Here is an 18,963-nt window from a genome sequence, read left to right as displayed (position 1 = left end):
ATATTAACAAAATAAAATAAATAGAATAGATATGTACAAGTAAAATAAATAAATAAATAAATAGAGTAATAAAGAGTCGGTCCCTACCCAACAGTGGGCTCACAGTCTAGAAGGGGGAGACAGAGAACAAAACCAAACATATTAACAAAATAAAATAAATAGAACAGATATGTAACATTACTATTTCTCAACTTCTCAGCTGCTTCTCTCGGCTGCTTCCTGGCACATTGAGACTGTGAGCCCCACATGCGACAAGGACTGGTGTCCAACCTGATAATCTTGTGTCCACCCCAGTGCTTAGTACAGTGCCTGGCACATAAGTCCTTAACAAATACCATCATTATTATTATCATTCAGACTTTCCAAACTTCTATGGCGAGTTCTAGAAAAAATATCTGGGTATTTGTTATGAGTACTAGATTAAAGTTAATTGGTAATATTTATTGACTATCTATTGTGTACAGAGCATATAAGAATCTTTAAAATAAAGCTTGATGAGTCATGGAGCACCTTGGTTTTTTAGGGAGAAATAATTGTACTTATTGCAGTCCTCCTGGACCAGCTCAATCAGCGTGGCTCAGTGAAAAGAGCCCGGGCTTGGGAGTCAGAGGTCATGGGTTCTAATCCCGGCTCCGCCGCTTGTCAGCTGAGTGACTTTGGGCAAGTCACTTAAATTCTCTGGGCCTCAGTTTCCTCATCTGTAAAATGGGGATTAAGACTGTGAGCCCCACGTGGGACAACCTGATCACCTTGTATCTTCCCCAGCGCTTAGAACAGTGCTTTGCACATAGTAAGCACTTAACAAATGCTATTATTATTATTATTATTATTATTATCTCCCCTGCAAATCCATTTGCCTCAGTAATTTGCTGGTTACACCCAGGCTATGATCCAGGTTAGTGCCCACTCATGAGAAACCAATTTGGTCTAATTATTAAGACACTAATGTCCAATCGGTAGCAGCGTGGCTCAGTGGAAAGAGCACGGGCTGGGGAGCCAGAGGTCATGGGTTCTAATCCTGCCTCTGCCACTTGTCAGCTGTGTGACCTTGGGCAAGTCACTTAACTTCTCTGGGCCTCAGTTCCCTCATCTGTAAAATGGGGATGAAGACTGAGCCCCACGTGGGACAACGTGACTAAACTTGTATCTACCCCAGTGCTTAGAACAGTACTTGGTACATAGTAAGCGCTTAACAAATACCAACATTATTATTAGTAGTATTATAATTTGCCACCTTTTCTTCCCAATAGTCTGGAATAAGAATAAATTCCTAGTTTCAAATATCAGCAGCTGTAAAGCCAAGTGTGTACAATACGGGAGATAAACTGGAAATCTCATTTGTTGAAGAGCACGCATGATATACAACACATACCCACATGCTACATCATTATTCTTAAAATATTAAATGTACCTGCGGTCCTTTAAAACCATCTGATCCTTCTTCACCCTTGGGACCAAGTTCTCCATCTCTTCCCTGAATGAAGATTTTTCAAATTTAGGATATTTTCTTAAAATTGTAAACAACAACAGCTTATTTCTCTACCTGGACTTTTGAAATTATTCTAGGATATTAGGCATTTTGCTGAAGAGCCTTAAAATCACCACTGCCTAACAGGATTTCAATGTAATGATACCATAAATTCGACCTCATTCTTCAGCACTGTTGAAGAACTCAAATGGCCCCAAATTCTTTCCAGTTTCTGCTTACAGTTTTAACCTCAAGTTCCACTTTGAGATCCTGATTCAAAGTACACCCAAAAATTCTACAAGGTTCATTTTAAGTCAGCCAAATTCAATGTGAACTTTTGCTGTAGCCATGACCTCTCATTTTATCTGAACTATAATCACTTGGATGTCCAGCCAGCACCTTAACTTCAGTCCAAAAAAAGCCCCCACAAAAACCCCTCTTCCTCCTCCTACACTTCCCATCTCAATTAATGAAACACCCATCCTCAGCTCCTCTCTGTGTTTTAACTCTCACAAGCAGTCTGCTGCTAAATCCTTCCAGTTCTTCTTACACATCCCCTCCTGATTTTGCCTCTTCCTCCCCACCCAAACAGCTATGACTTTTGGTACAAGCACTGGCCTTATCATTGTTGTATTGTACTCTCCCCCAAGGAGTTAGTTCAGTGCTCTGAACCCAGTAATTGCTCAGTAAATACTACCGACTAACATGGCTAGAATGTTTTATAAGCCTCCTTGATGGTCTCCTTGCCTCTAGCCTCACCCATCTCCAACTTATTCTGTACTGCGGGGCATGGATAATTGCTCTTCCCTTCAAAACCTTCCGCTGGATTGCTGCATCAGAGACTCCTCACAGTTGGTTTCAAGACTTGCCACCAACACGCCCCTTCTTACCTTTCTGCTCTCTTCAGCTGCTGTTCCACAGTTCACTGTCTTCACTCCCTCCAAAATGACCTACTTATACTTCATTCTCAGTTCTCCTACCACCGTCCCATCACACATGCTGTTCCCTGGCTTGAAACCTTCTCTTTCCCCACAAATGACAGACCAAAACTCCTCCGCACATTCAAAGTGCTCCTAAAATTCCACCTCCTACAAGCCTTCCCCAATTTATTTCCAGCATTCTAAGTCACATAACGCCCATCAGCTGTCTGTAGCTCCTGTGAACATTAAACCCATCCTTATCCCTTTTGTATAAATGTTTAGTCAACTGAACATTCAGTCATCTGTACTGCTAGAGTAACTATCCATATGCTTACTCTCCAACATTAGAGTATAAGCTCAATGGGGGTGGGAAATCAATACTACCACTAGTAACTTATGTGTGATTTGGGTTTCCTTTTATACTATTCAGTGCTTAGAACAGTGCTTTGCACATAGTAAGCGCTTAATAAATGCCATTATTATTATTATTATTATTATTACTAGTTCTGTCATAAGTATTCCACTTTACTAAGAAGTCTAGGGCTCAAGGCCTGTCAATAGGCTGCAAAGACCCACTAACTGTTAGTCTTTGCCACAATACAGGCCTACTCTTAGGGACTCCCTCTTCAAAATAATTTGACACAGTTTTCTTTGTAAGAAGATCCCTTCATCACATCTACCTGAGGTGGGGAAAAAGTGGAAAGAGCTTACCTTTGGACCTTGCTGACCTCTTTGGCCTTCCCTTCCCTAAAGGTAAAACGGAGGGAGATGAGAAGTCAATCATTCTAGTTCTGTTTCACATTTGACAACCATCAATAACCAACCTGTTGTAGATTTTTGCATCACACTGTCTTTATACATAAGACCCCTTTTAGACTGTGAGCCCACTGTTGGGGAGGGACTGTCTCTATATGTTGCCAATTTGTACTTCCCAAGCGCTTAGTACAGTGCTCTGCACATAGTAAGCGCTCAATAAATACGATCGATTGATTGATTGATTGATTGACCCTTGCCTTTGGAAATAGGGTACCAGTAAGTGTACAAGTCAAGAGAACCCAGCTACGGTCTGCCAACCACCATCCCCAGGCAGCTTGGAGGCCATATATGTCTATAGTAATATTCAGAGCCGCAAACTGATGTGGAGTCCAGGATTCTCCTTTTCTCATTTTGAAACTAATCAGCTTCCTAAAGAGGGCAACTGTTAGCAACATTAAAGGTGGCACTTTATCTAACAGTAGTTCTCCGACATATTTGAAGATAATGCTACAGATAGGCTCCTTGTGGGCAAGGATTGTGTGTACCAACTTTATTGTATTCTTCCATGTGATTAGTAAAGTGCTCTGCACACAGTTACTATCAATCAATCAATTGTATTTATTGAGCGCTTACTGTGTGCAGAGCACTGTACTAAGCGCTTGGGAAGTACAAGTCGGCAACACATAGAGACAGTCCCTACCCAACAGCGGGCTCACAGTGTAGAAGGGGGAGACAGAGAACAAAACCAAACATACTAACAAAATAAAATAAATAGAATAGATATGTACAAGATAATTAAATAAATAAATAAATAAATAGAGTAATAAATATGTACAAACATATGTACATATATATACAGGTACTACTCAAATGCCACGTTTGCAGAAGTAGCTGAAAAGACCCTCTGCATTGTGTTCATGTAGCTTTAGCTCCTTGCTCTGTTTACTTTTCAGACTCTTGGTAGCTCAATCTTCATGACATTTCCATTCCAGGATAGCCACCCTTCTTCTGACTGCTGACTGAAAACGGGGTATGCATGCAGTTTTTCCTTTGTACCGGCAAACTCAATTTCATTTTGTGGGGCATTGTGGGACTAAACATAATACTTTCTAAACTACTTGCACGATTGCACTGCAGTTTAACCAAAATGCAATCTATGATGGAATCCGTGTAATTTTGTTTTCACAGAAAAGCCATTGTCATTTTAATCAGATCCACAAGGGCTAAACAGGATTCCGTAATCCGGGTTTGCCACTCCTCTGTGTACTAAATCCTGGGCCAAAGAAGATATTGCAGGATCACCATCTAGTGGCTGTTTTTACCACAAAAGCAGTGTATTCTCCATTCTTTCCCTGGCAAAGTCTATGTAGAAGAGATAAATAAATATTGGGCAGATGCCCACGGAAGTCACTCAATGTAAACAAGCAACAAGGAGCATTCCACATCTTGCAGCGTGTTTGCGATGCCGATAGGCAGCAGTGCAGAATTTCTGCAGGCAATAATTCCCCAACATATCTGTGCCAGGCCAAACTTCTCCAGGATCATTTTAGCCCTTCTGCTCAGACAACAGAGTTGCAACTGAGCCTCAGCCATCCCCTGTGTGGACTCTACGGAGTAATCTAGATTGACCTGGGTTAACAAGTAATCTGTACCCAACAACTAGCCAATAATAACAACCTCACCTGCTAAGTGCTTACTCTGTGCCAAGCCCTGGGATATATACAAGATAATCAAGTTGGACGAGTTGGACACAGTCCCTGTCCAAATGGGGTTCAGTCTAAGAGGGGGGGAAAGAAGAATAGGCATTTAATTTCCATTTTACAGAGGAGGAAATGGAGGCACATAGAAGTTAAGTGATTTGCCCAAAATCACAGCAGAGACATAACTTGCACCTGGGTCTTCTAACTCCCGGGTCCGAGCTCTTTCCACTAGACCATACCAGTTTTTCAAACACAGGAATGAGGTGGGAGCAGATAGATGTATGAGCTGGTTGTGGGAGAGAGGCGGAATTTACCTTACCGACTTGCATCAGGAGTGTAGAAACCTCTGTCTGTAATAATTCTGTGGTGCCACCCCTGGAGCACTTAGCAGTGCTGGGGCCTAAATCCATCAATCAATCAATCAATCGTATTTATTGAGCGCTTACTGTGTGCAGAGCACTGTACTAAGTGCTTGGGAAGCACAAGTTGGCAACATAGAAAGAAAGAAATGCTGCCTTCAGATCCCCCCCGCCTAAAATCAAATCTTTTATCTTCAATTGGAGACAGTTTCCTTAAATTGTGCAGAGAGTAACATCAACAACCCCTTTACTTTGCTTTAATGAGGCAGCCCCTATGAAAGGCAGTCTCCAGAAGTTCCAAGTTCTGTCATTTTCCAGGGGCAGCCAACACTGAGATAGGCAGCAATTGAAGGATCTGACCAGGCCGCTGAAGAAACACTTAATAATAATAATAATTATTATTAATTATTAATAATCCTGTGGTTATCTAGCACCTGTTGCTCTAGCACCATAATACTTAACCATAATACTGAGATTGGGTCACTTGTGAGTCAAGAACATCTTTGAGAATGGGGAGGTTTAGCTGACACAAAAACTAGTACTGTTAGTTCGGCGGCATCATCATTTTCTCCTTAGCTCTCAAGAAACATAAAAGTTTACTAACTGCAAGATCAATACAGTGCCCACAGATTAAGCTACATTCATGTTAGACTGTGAGCCCACTGTTGGGTAGGGACTGTCTCTATATGTTGCCAACTTGTCCTTCCCAAGCGCTTCGTACAGTGCTCTGCACACAGTAAGCGCTCAATAAATACAATTGATTGATTGATTGATTCATGTTACTATTCATTTTTGCGAGGAGCAGGGCAGCTGACAGAGCAGCTGAGCTCAGGGATACTTTCCAGAATCTGGAAATACAGGTTATCCACTTGACACTTCCACTGGCTTGTCTTAGTATTCCCAGAAAAACCCTTTCCCCAACTCCGTTTTACCATCTGTGTTTGGGCTGAGGTGGAAGGAGAAGGGAAAGGAGGGGATTTTTTTTTCCAGATTCAATTGACTCATGAGTTTAAAATATATCAAGTACTAAGAAATGAGATCAGGTCATCAGGAAGAATCAGCTTCTGGGACTAGAGTAGTTCTGAGTATCCATATTTTCTCAAGTCCTGGAGGATGTTGGAGACTGGAAATAGAACACACGATTGTCACTCTGCTAGAGCCACCCCCACACATATTTTAGTTTCTTGGCGGTCATTTCTTACTATGTTTCCTTTAGCATTTTGAGTGCCCGGCGCCCCTGGCAATCCTCTTCTGCCCTGAAAATGAAATATTCAAATGCATGATTTCATGAAAAATGGGTCCTGAAATTCAGAAACATTTACATTTCCCTCAACTTCAGGTCATAGTAAGGAGAAAAAGCATGATATTATTTCAAAACCCTATGACAGGCAAAAATCTATTTATCCTTCCAGAGGACAGGACTAATTTATCCATCTCTAGAGAGGGAGGAAATAACTATAATTATAATTAACAAGACTGTGTTAAGCATTGAGGTAAATACAATCAGACCAGACACAGTCCCTGTCTCCAGACTGTGAGCTCGCTGTTGGGTAGGGACCATCTCCATATGTTGCCAACTTGTACTTCCCAAGCGCTTAGTACAGTGCTCTGCACACAGTAAGCGCTCAATAAATACGATTGAATGAATGAATGAATGTCTCACTTGAGGCACACAATATTAGGGAGAGGGAAAACGGTTATTTAATCCCCATTTTACAGGTCGGGAAACCAAGGTCCCAGAGAAGTCTAATGACTTGATCATGGTAATCTAGAAGGAAATGGTGGAGCCAAGATTAGAATTAATCAATCAATCGTATTTATTGAGCACTTACTGTGTGCAGAGCACTGTACTAAGCGCTGGGAAGTACAAGTTGGCAACATATAGAGACAGTCCCTACCCAACAGTGGGCTCACAGTCTAAAAGAAACCAGGTCTCCTTTCCCTAGGCTTATGCTCTTTCCACTAGGCCAAGCCGCTTCTCATTAACAATACAAATTGTTAATGGCGCAATTCCCATACAGCAATATTGCCAGAAATATTTAGAAATGATTATTTTTCTGAAAGTTTATCTGTAAACTTCAAGATGAAAATACATTTTACAGACTTTAAAACCAAGCAGTTACCTGCCCTCCTCGTTCTCCTTTGGAACCTTTGTGTCCTCTTATGTCATTGTGTTTTCCAAAACTGCCCTAAAAAGACAAGACAAAAGTGTTTCAGGCTCAATATCAACTTCTTTGGCCCTTATCAGTTGGAACTGGCAAATCAAGAGAAATGGTAAGTACTCTTTATTGGCAAGCTAAACAGTAGTTTTAAAGGTAAATGAAAAGAAACACCCAGTGGCTGTATCCGGTGAAAATCCATTTGCACCAAATTTTCATTCATTCAATCGTGTTTATTGAGCGCTTACTGTGTGCAGATTACTGTACTAAGCGCTTGGGAAGTACAAGTTGGCAACATATAGAGACAGTCCCTACCCAACAACGGGCTCACAGTCTAGAAGGGGGAGACAGACAACAAAACAAAATATATTAACAAAATAAAATAAATAGAATAGTAAATATGTGGCAGAGAGGATTAACATGTTGAGCCAGGATTTTTCTTCTTTCCAACTCTATTGTTCAACCTGTTGTTCTCCTTAAGGAGCATTCTTCAGGTACAGAGGGGTTGGCAGCAGGTAATGGGAAGATGAAGAAAAAACCTGCCTGTATTTCAGGTTGTCAATGCAGGTGTTCTCCTGGGTCAATTAGGAGGTGTTCATGAGAGCATACTCTCATAGAAAAAAATATCCTGTTTGCACAGCCTCCTGATAATGACTGTGCAGGTTGAACTGCAACTAAGAGTGCAAACGTCAAATCCTCTGAAGGATAGGGACCAACAAGTCAGATAAGCTCCTGGGGAATGGTAGAAAGCACAGAAATCCACATTTTTTCTAGATAAAAAACTAAACAATTACTTGCATTGGTCTACACATTGTGCTTAATCTTCTGTTCTGGTTGTGGTCTACATGGGGAAAAAAAAAAAGCCTTGCAGGTTGTGGAGGGGGGAAAGACATACAACTTGGTATGGTTTTACAGAATAAGAAACCTTTGAAAAAAGTAGTAAAGAAAAAGCTTGTAACTAGAAGTTGGCTTTAAGTCCTGAATGTGCAGTTTGAACCCATTCATTTAGACTAAGAACAGTTAAAAAGCAGTCTAATGTATACAAATCACTTTTTTTTTTTTAAGAAACAAAGCACTTTGGGACTTACTCTGTTAAAGCATCCACTCACCTCCCTATACATTTTTCTTTTTCCTCCTACTTGGAAATTATTTTATTGTCTGTCTTCCACTAGATTTTAAGTTCAAGTATTCATTCATTCATTCAATCGTATTTATTGAGCACTTACTGTGTGCAGAGCACTGTACTAAGCGCTTGGGAAGTACAAGTTGGTATAAAAATCATTCGGTTGTACTCTCCCATGGGCTTAAGACACAGCTTTGCACAAAGAAGGTGCTCAATAAATACTATTGAATAGAACATAGAAAGAGTCAGTGGACTATTTGGATATAGTGAACAGCAGTGCTCTATTCATTCATTCTATATGTATATATGTTTGTACATATTTATTACTCTATTTATTTATTTTACTTGTACATCTCTATTCTATTTATTTTATTTTGTTAATATGTTTGGTTTTGTTCTCTTTCCCCCCTTCTAGACTGTGAGCCCACTGTTGGGTAGGGACTGTCTCTATATGTTGCCAACTTGTACTTCCCAAGTGCTCTGTGCAGTACAGTGCTCTGCACACAGTAAGTGCTCAATAAATACGATTGATTGATTGATTCATTCATTCATTCATTCAATTGCATTTATTGAGCACTTACTGCATGCAAAGCACTGTACTAAGTGCTTGGGAGAGTACCATATAACAATAATACTTTTGATATTTGCTAAGCACTCACTGTGTCCCAGGCACTGTTCTAAGCGCTGTCTACTCTTACCACAAATGTCTTCTGCCTGCTAAATGAAAGGATGTACCCACACATTCGGAGGGCAGCTCATTGATTATAGCGTAGTACAGCAGAGGAGATTACAGCAGCCATATATGCAGCCAAGTTCTGAACTGACCGTCCAAGCTCACATTGGCAAAACAGCCATGGCCTCCAAATCCCAAGATTAATCATTAGAGTGTTGGAAAAAGAGGACACCTTATAAGAAGCTCAACAATATCATGGCAGCTCAAGTAGAAAAACAAACTGCACCTACAAGTTTCCAACTGAAATAACAAACAGGCATTCTTCACTGTACCCCTTAACAGCCAGCAAAACACTAAGCGCAGTTAACCAATGCATCAAGATTCATTGGTCAAAAACAAAACAAAAAACAAAGGTTCAACACCTACAGCAAAACAAGCAACACACCAAAATTTTGTGTTTTTGATAAGAAAAAAGGATTTGTGTTCCTGATGAAAGAAAACAGTGACTGCTTTTGAGCAATCAGTTCAAAAAGATGCACTCTTCAATATACCCCTTAACAGCCAGCAAAACACTAAGTGCAGTTAACCAATGCATCAAGATTCACTGGTCAAAAAAAAACAAAAACCAAAGGTTCAACACCTACAGCAAAACAAGCCACACACCAAAAATTTGTGTTTCAGATAAGAAAGAAGGATTTGTGTTCCTGATGAAAGAAAACAGTGACTGCTTTTGAGCAATAAGTTCAAAAAGATGCACTCTTCACTATACCCCTTAACAGCCAGCAAAACACTAAGCGCAGTTAACCAATGTATCAAGATTCATTGGTCAAAAAAAAACAAAAACCAAAGGTTCAACACCTACAGCAAAACAAGCCACACACCAAAAATTTGTGTTTCAGATAAGAAAGAAGGATTTGTGTTCCTGATGAAAGAAAACAGTGACTGCTTTTGAGCAATAAGTTCAAAAAGATGCACTCTTCACTATACCCCTTAACAGCCAGCAAAACACTAAGCGCAGTTAACCAATGTATCAAGATTCATTGGTCAAAAAAAACAAAAACCAAAGGTTCAACACCTACAGCAAATCAAGCAACACACCAAAAATTTGCGTTTTTGATAAGAAAAAAGGATTTGTGTTCCTGATGAAAGAAAACAGTGACTGCTTTTGAGCAATAAGTTCAAAAAGATGCACTCTTCACTATACCCCTTAACAGCCAGCAAAACACTAAGCGCAGTTAACCAATGTATCAAGATTCATTGGTCAAAAAAAACCAAAAACCAAAGGTTCAACACCTACAGCAAATCAAGCAACACACCAAAAATTTGCGTTTTTGATAAGAAAAAAGGATTTGTGTTCCTGATGAAAACAGTGACTGCTTTTGAGCAATCAGTTCAAAAAGATGCACTCTTCACTATACCCCTTCACAGCCAGCAAAACACTAAGCGCAGTTAACCAATGTATCAAGATTCATTGGTCAAAAAAAACAAAAACCAAAGGTTCAACACCTACAGCAAAACAAGCCACACACCAAAAATTTGTGTTTCTGATAAGAAAAAAGGATTTGTGTTCTCGATGAAAGAAAACAGTGACTGCTTTTGAGCAATCAGTTCAAAAAGATAAAGAAACTAAGAGGAAAAACTGAAAATAGCATCAGGCTCCGCAAACATCTAACACATCAGTGCAACAAAAGTTAACTTTGTGTATGTGCAGGCTGTTTCCACCTACTATAACCAAACAGTCACTGAGTCACCCCCTTACCCCCTGTTGATAATCAGAGTAGAGTTATCTTAATTAATAAATCAGTGGACTTTATTGAGCACTTACTGTGGTACACAGCACTATAAGCAGCACTTGGAAAGAACACAATAGAGTTCATATCTACCAACTCCGTTGTACTGCACTCTTCCAAGGGCTCAGTAGAGTGCTTTTTACACAGTAAGCATTCAATAAATACCACCAATCGATTCCTGCAAACAGATAAGAAATGGAAGGATCACATTGGCAGATTCAGGCCTGCAAACTTACAGGATCTCCTCTCACACCTTTCGGACCATGGTCACCATGAGAACCTCTGCTGCCTGGACTGCCCTGCAAATAATAAAATACAGTGTGAAAATGTGAATATTTTTTCTGAGAACAGCAGAAATAAATCAGTAAAAGCCCATTCATTTCATAATAAAAATTCCCCACCTTAAGCCAGGCATCTCATCCAGATATTCAAACGAAATGAGCTTTCTAAACCACCTGATGTCATTGAGGTCACGACATTAGGGCATAGGACAGCAGGGGCAACAACTAGGATGAACAGTCCCCCTAGATTGTATGCTTATCGTGGGCAGGAAATGTGTCGTGGCTCAGTGGAAAGAGCACAGGCTTTGGAGTCAGAGGTCATGGGTTCAAATCCTGGCTCCGCCAATTGTCAGCTGTGTGACTTTGGGCAAGTCACTTAACTTCTCTGGGCTACAGTTCCCTCACCTGTAAAATGGGGATGAAGACTGTGAGCCCCACGTGGGACAACCTGATTACCTTGTATCCACCCCAGCGCTTCGAACAGTGCTTGGCACATAGTAAGTGCTTAACAAATACCAACATTATTATTATTATTATCAACTCTGTTGTACTGACTGTCCCAATCACTTAGTACTGTGCTCTGCAAACAGTGAGAACTCAATAAATACCACTGAATGCTCAGATTCAGTCTAAGGTGATCAGGATTGGAAAAGTTGGACTACTCTGTACTAACACTGTGTAAATTTTAAAAAAACCTCCAAAATATTGCTGCAAAAAAAGGAAAGGGCAATTACAAAGTTAGGTAACTTTGACTATAGACATATGTTTGTTTTTTGAGGCAATTACTCCAAACATTTTTGACTCTCGAAAAACAGAGAAAGTCAGTAATTTGAGTGTGTTGGCCTACCATTCCTTCAGGAAAGCACTAACACTTTGGAGGCTGTGACTCAATTTCCATCAGAATGGTGACCCAAGGAGTTAGGAGTAGGAAGCGGGAGGGACAAGCAGTAGGGGGGCTTCTTCAGGTCCAGCTCCAGCTGCCTAGTGAGTTCTGTGTGTGGGGAGAGTGGGGGTTGTGGCTCTGTGCTTTCTGCCGTTAATTCTGGGGTCTTCTGGACCTCAGGGCATCATCATCATCATCAATTGTATTTATTGAGTGCTTACTGTGTGCAGAGCACTGTACTAAGCGCTTGGGAAGTACAAGTTGGCAACATATAGAGACAGTCCCTACCCGTGCCCTCCTCACAGTCTAAAGTAGAAACCAGAGGCAGCTGGGCAGCTGAAGAGGGGACAGAACAAGGAGCCAGGCTCTGCCCTCATCATAAACCAATGTTCTTAATTGGATAATACTAATAATGATCATCATCATCATCAATCGTATTTATTGAGCGCTTACTGTGTGCAGAGCACCGTACTAAGCGCTTGGGAAGTACAAGTTGGCAACATAGAGAGACAGTCCCTACCCAACAGTGGGCTCATAGTCTAAAAGGGGGAGACAGAGAACAAAACCAAACATACTAACAAAATAAAATAAATAGAATAGATACGTACAAGTAAAATAAATAGAGTAATAAATATGTACAAACATACATACATATATACAGGTGCTGTGGGGAAGGGAAGGAGGTAAGATGGGGGGATGGAGAGGGGGACGAGGGGGAGAGGAAGGAAGGGGCTCAGTCTGGGAAGGCCTCCTGGAGGAGGTGAGCTCTCAGTAGGGCCTTGAAGGGAGGAAGAGAGCTAGCTTGGCGGATGGGCAGAGGGAGGGCATTCCAAGCCCGGGGGATGACGTGGGCCGGGGGTCGATGGCGGGACAGGCGAGAACGAGGTACGGTGAGGAGATCAGCGGCGGAGGAGCGGAGGTGCGGGCTGGGCTGGAGAAGGAGAGAAGGGAGGTGAGGTAGGAGGGGGCGAGGGGATGGACAGCCTGGAAGCCCAGGGTGAGGAGTTTCTGCCTGATGCGCAGATTGATTGGTAGCCACTGGAGATTTTTGAGGATTTTTGCTCGACACCCCCTCCACCCCACAGCACTTGTGCATATATGTACATATTTATAATTCTATTTATTTATATTAATGATGTGTATATATCTATAATTCTATTCATTTATATTGATAATAATAATAATGGCATTTATTAAGCGCTTACTATGTGCCAAGCATTGTTCTAAGCACTGTAGAGCTTACAAGGTGATTCATTCATTCAATCATATTTATTGAGCGCATACTGTGTGCAGAGCACTGTACTAAGCATTTGGGAAGTACAAGTTGGCAAGGAAGTACAAGGTGATCAGGTTGTCCCACGGGGGGCTCGCAGTCTCAATCCCCATTTTACAGATGAGGGAACTGAGGCCCAGAGAAGTTAAGTGACTCACCCAAAGTCACACAGCTGACAAGTGGCGGAGCCGGGATTTGAACCCATGACCTTTGGCTCCAAAGCCCGGGCTCTTTCCACTGAACCACGCCGATGCTACTGAGGCCTGTTTGCTTGTTTTGATGTCCATCTCCCCCCTTTTAGACTGTGAGCCCGTTGTGGTCAGGGATTGTCTCTATTTGTTCCTGAATTGTACTTTCCAATAATAGTAATAGTAATAATGGCATTTATTAAGTGCTTACTATGTGCAAAGCACTGTTCCAAGCGCTGGGGGATACAAGGTGATCAGGTTGTCCCACATGGGGCTCACAGTCTTAATCCCATTTTACAGATGAGGTAACTGAGGCACAGAGAAGTTAAGTGGCTTGCCCAAGGCCCCACAGCTGACAAGTGGCGGAGCCGGGATTCGAACCCATGACCTCTGACTCCAGAGCCCAGGCTCTTTCCATTGAGCCACGCTGTGCACACAGTAATCACTCAATAAATACAACTGAATGAATGATCTCAGAGTGTATTAAGTGCTGAGAAAGAGCATATAGCTGGGAATTAGACACAGGCCCTGACCCTGGAGGGATTCACAATCTTTAGAAAGGAGTTTTCATGGCTGCTTCAAAAAGGAGAAGTCTGGAGAAATAGTATTCTAGAAAAAGGGAATTTGATTGTATAACTTTTTCAAGGTACAATCAGAGGGTATTTACTGAGCACTTACGTACAGAGCACAGAATTAGCAGACACGTTCCCTGCCTATACTGAGAGTACAATCTAGAGGATCATCATCATCATCATCAATCGTATTTATTGAGCGCTTACTGTGTGCAGAGCACTGTACTAAGCGCTTGGGAAGTACAAGTTGGCAACATATAGAGACAGTCCCTACCCAACAGTGGGCTCACAGTCTAAAAGGGGGAGACAGAGAACAAAACCAAACATACTAACAAAATAAAATGTTACCTGATAACCCGGGTAACCTTTTTCTCCCTTCGTCCCAGGGATTCCACGATTGCCCTGCAAGGAATGAGGAAACTGTAATAATGTTCTCCTTTATTATGGGATGAGAAAGGCAGAAATAAAACAGTTTACCTCTTCCCCATTTATTCCAAAGATTCCGGCTTCTCCATTTTCCCCCTGGCATAGTAAAAATAATATGATTGATCAGAAAGAAATATTTACATCTAAGGCAACAGTTTAGTAAGACTGAGGTACGTACAAAGAAAAGGTGGATTCACTGAGGGAGAATCCAATTTGGTAGAAGAAAAATGTAATCTACCTTGTCTCCCGATAATCCTCTGACTCCCTGAAAGGGAATAAAAATATTGATCATTGGAAAACAAATTACTCTGTGAACAGTAAAATATTTTTAAGTAGTAATCTGATTTCCTCAACATAATGTATTTACTCAAAAGGCTTAATCAATTGCTATTCTCCGGGCAGCTGGATGCCCTGTTATTCTTTAACAAAAAGCATTGTATATTCTGAACTTAGTTTATTCAAAGTTCTGTTTTTCTGGTTCTCCGAGTTTAAAAACCAGATTTTTTGGCACTTGACAACCTTAGACAGGAGAGTCTGGCTCATTATTTGTAGTATACTTCTCTTTTGAGAGTTCTAAAGCTCTACCTGAGCAGGAATTATGATATCTGCACCTAAGGAAAACAATTCACTGGATGATTTTTCCCAAATTCATACTCTGTGCTGTAATTAAGCCTTGAAACTAATTTTTAAATGTATTCTTACTTTATATCCCATTTCCCCTGCACATCCTTGAACACCCTTTTCTCCTTCTGGTCCAGGATCTCCTCGTTTGCCCTGAGAAAATAAATGAATATCGAGATTAAAACAGTGAACAAGCTAGATACATAACCTACCTATTCATTTATTACAAAATCCATTTCCCATAGGTTAATTGAAAATAACCTGATGGAAGTATATCCATAGGGTATAAAACCACATGGAGAACTCCCTCACCAGTGACGAAGAAATGAAGTGTCACGGAAGACAGATATGTTTTCCTAAATCACAATCGTTTCTGCCAAAGGCCTAGATTTAATTTTTTTTTTTACCAATTTCTAAAATCACTATGGGTGTAAAATACAAGCCTGTGGCTTTGGCTTCTCCAAACCCACATTAAGATTACTTTCAATCTCACAAGAAAGGGGAAATTCAGTCGCCACACCAAAAAACAATCTTCCCAAGTAGAGATGGCCAATTAAGACTCATGTCAAAATATGGCATCCACTTCTACTTTAGTAATTACTACAATAATTGAACTATTGGATTAAATATGAAATTCCTCAACTTATGGCAAGCATGCGATTTATTAAATGTTCTTTTAAGTAGTTAGAAAATCAAATGGCATGCAATTGTTTGAATGCTGTATTTTAAAGCAATTTGAAGTTGTAAAATCAAAGAATGTTTGTTCTCTAAATTCATATTTTCCTCCAAATGTAGAGTGTTTGAATCTGAAACAGTCTTTTTTAAAACTGGAATATCTGAGACTGCACTGTGAAAGAATGCTCTATTATCTATGTGATGTCAGTTTTTCCCAATTCTACTTTCCCTGTTTGCCAAGCACCTTTCAAAGGTACAATGTGACATTCCCAAAAGTTTACTCCCCAGGTATATGTTATTCCTAGTCAGGGACAGGGATGCACCAAAGGAAGTCTAAAAAGACAGCTCTATCCGCAGTGGAAGGGTCTCTGGTTATAATTTACTGTCATTTCTGAAGGTTCCTGAGTCCTTTGCATTGGTTCTCCACTCCTTTTTCACCCCACTGCACTTCTATCAACTCTAGAATGAACAGCAGAAAAGAAGTGATATTTTAAATAGCAGCAACTCACATATTCTCCCTCTTCTCCTCTATGTCCCATACTGCCTTTAAAACCCAGAGGTCCCTGTAAATAAGACACAGAAGAAAGGAAAAAAAAAATCACGGGTAACAAATCCATCACTGATTTGAATCAAACGGAGTCAAAAGAATTACCTTGTTCCAATTTCATTTTGCTTAATTCTAGAAATTTGGAAAATATCCGTTATGCTTCCAGGAACCCTAACCCTGTAAATACCTGTTCTCCTTCTTGCTTCGACTGTGAGCGCCATGTGGGAAAGGGACTGTGTCCAAGTTAATTAATTTGTACCTACCCCAGCATTTAGGACAGTTTTTGACATATAGTAAGAACTGAAATACCATTAAAAAAAGGCTGTGGCATCAGGCTCAGCAATGACTCTTTTAAAACCCAACTCTGGATCACTGACTTCAAAGGGAACATCTGTGGAGTTATACACGGTGAGAGCATCAGAGTCATTCCACTGGTCTGTAAGCTCCTTGTGGGCGGGGATCATTTATATCTACTCTTCTATATTGTACTCTCCCAAGCGCTTAGTACAGTGCTTTGCACAGAGTAATAGCTTAATAAATATCACTGATTGATTCCAAATACTCTTCAGTTAAGTAGACAAAGCATCCAAAGCATCCGGCCTGTACCTCTCAAGCACTTAGTACAGTGCTCTGCACACAGTAAGTGCTCAATAAATATGATTGAATCCAGAGGATTATTTTTACTTTGAGCCCTCAGAAAAATCAAAGTCAGAGGACACCATCTCCTTCATACTCAAACATTAAAATATTTTCTATTTATCAACTGGATACTTGAATAAAGTAAACACTATATAATAATAATAATGGTACTTGTTAAGTGCTTATAATGTGCCAGGAACCATACTAATTGCTGGGTTAGGTATAAGGTAATCAGCTTGGACACAGTTCCTGTCCCCATTTTACAGATGAGGTAACTGAGGCACAGATAAGTTAAGTGATTTGCCCAAGGTCTCACGCAGACAAGTGGCAGAGCTGGGATTTGAACCCAGGTCCTTCTGATTACCAGGCCCATTCCCTAAGCACTAAGCCATGCTGCTTCTCTATATATAACAAGAAGGAACTAAAGATTAGATATGATGTTGGTTCTGCCACGATCATTTCTATGCAGTTCAATGCTAGATTTTCTTAATTGATTCTGTAGAGCATCACTTAAACCTAACCACATCTTCTGCTGCATTTTGAATTTAACTTCCTAAAGTAGCAATGAAATCAGGTGGTTATCAAAAGAACTTCAACAAATGTAAGCATAGCTTTAAATTGTCACACTGTGTAGCACTGCCTGTAGACTATAATCAATCAATCATATTTATTGAGCGCTTACTGTGTGCAGAGCACTGTACTAAGCGCTTGGAAAGTACAAGTTGGCAACAACTATAAGCTATAAGCTCCTTCTGGGCAGGGATCACATCTATCTCTGTTATACTCTACTTTCTCAAACATTTAGTACAGTGCTCTGCACCCAGTAAGCACTCAAATACCACTGACTAATTAAAAATGATCTCTAACAGATATCCTAATCAGCAGTACTCATCTATAATCCTAGGTCGCCGGATAATGTGTCCTCTTTAGTAGTAAACTTTGGTAAAAATGACATGATTAACCTTTGAAAACAGATTTGCACCCAATAGGAACCACTCCAATTGCCTTGAGAGGTTGCAGAAAGCAGAAAACACTACTTCCCACCAAATAAGGTGTGACTGTGAGCCCACTGTTGGGTAGGGACTGTCTCTATATGTTGCCATCTTGTACTTCCCAAGCGCTTAGTACAGTGCTCTGCACACAGTAAGCGCTCAATAAATACGATTGATTGATTGAAATAAGGGAAACATAAAATGAGATCTTGTAGCACCTTGCTTGCTGCTGGTCCTGGGGGTCCCTTTTCGCCTTGGTCTCCAGCGCATTTGCAAAATTCACAACAGCACGTCCTTTCAGCAACGTTGGCCTTTATAAGAGAGGTAACATTCATGTCATTTTTAAAGGACAATTTAAGATGTTTACCATTACAGAGTCCCAAATAAGACTGATAATGAATATCTTAATCTCATCTATCCTCCCTGGAAAACAACACTACAGCAACACCACCACTGTATCTTTCATTCATTCAATCATATTTATTGAGCGCTTGACTATGTGCAGAGCACTGTATTAAGCACTTGGAAAGTACAATTCAGCAACAAATAGAGACAATGCCTCCCCGACAACGGGCTCACAGTCTAGAACGGGGGAGACAGACAACAAAACAAAACAAGTAAACAGGCATCAGTTTATCTCCTAAGATGTCCAAGAACAAAGGAAGGTCCATCACTTGGAGGCCAAGGAATTTCCTCACACGGAAATCAGGTTCCATCTTGATCTCTTCTGCCAGCCCTTCCACATACACCGTCCTCAAGCCTTAGAGAGCATTTACAAAGAGGGGAACATCTTGCAAATGTTTTTCATTGACCTACAGTATGCCTTCAGATAGGAATCTGAAAGTATCCTGAGAAACAAGTTCACACAACTCACCCACACAAAATCCTCCGGCTGTTCAACTGTTTATGCTCACTGTG

General features: G+C 40.7%; 1 protein-coding gene across 1 annotated transcript in view; it reads right to left on the bottom strand.

Moving 5' to 3' along the window:
* The window catches only part of LOC119941030 (collagen alpha-6(VI) chain-like), an 82,703-nt gene that overhangs the window by 44,949 nt on the left and 18,791 nt on the right, over nt 1–18,963 (bottom strand). The window contains exons 11-21 of the mRNA XM_038761477.1: nt 18,264–18,356; nt 16,377–16,430; nt 15,274–15,345; nt 14,810–14,836; nt 14,623–14,667; nt 14,494–14,547; nt 11,185–11,247; nt 7,327–7,392; nt 6,406–6,459; nt 3,100–3,135; nt 1,412–1,474 (exon numbers count right to left, since the gene is read on the bottom strand). Of these exons, the coding sequence (XP_038617405.1) occupies nt 1,412–1,474; nt 3,100–3,135; nt 6,406–6,459; nt 7,327–7,392; nt 11,185–11,247; nt 14,494–14,547; nt 14,623–14,667; nt 14,810–14,836; nt 15,274–15,345; nt 16,377–16,430; nt 18,264–18,356 (627 nt within the window). The remainder of the gene's footprint in view (nt 1–1,411; nt 1,475–3,099; nt 3,136–6,405; nt 6,460–7,326; nt 7,393–11,184; nt 11,248–14,493; nt 14,548–14,622; nt 14,668–14,809; nt 14,837–15,273; nt 15,346–16,376; nt 16,431–18,263; nt 18,357–18,963) is intronic.

Source organism: Tachyglossus aculeatus, chromosome 2 (genome assembly GCF_015852505.1).
Source record: "Tachyglossus aculeatus isolate mTacAcu1 chromosome 2, mTacAcu1.pri, whole genome shotgun sequence".
In the NCBI taxonomy this organism is placed as follows: domain Eukaryota; kingdom Metazoa; phylum Chordata; class Mammalia; order Monotremata; family Tachyglossidae; genus Tachyglossus; species Tachyglossus aculeatus.
This window is presented reverse-complemented; position numbering and strand designations above follow the sequence as displayed.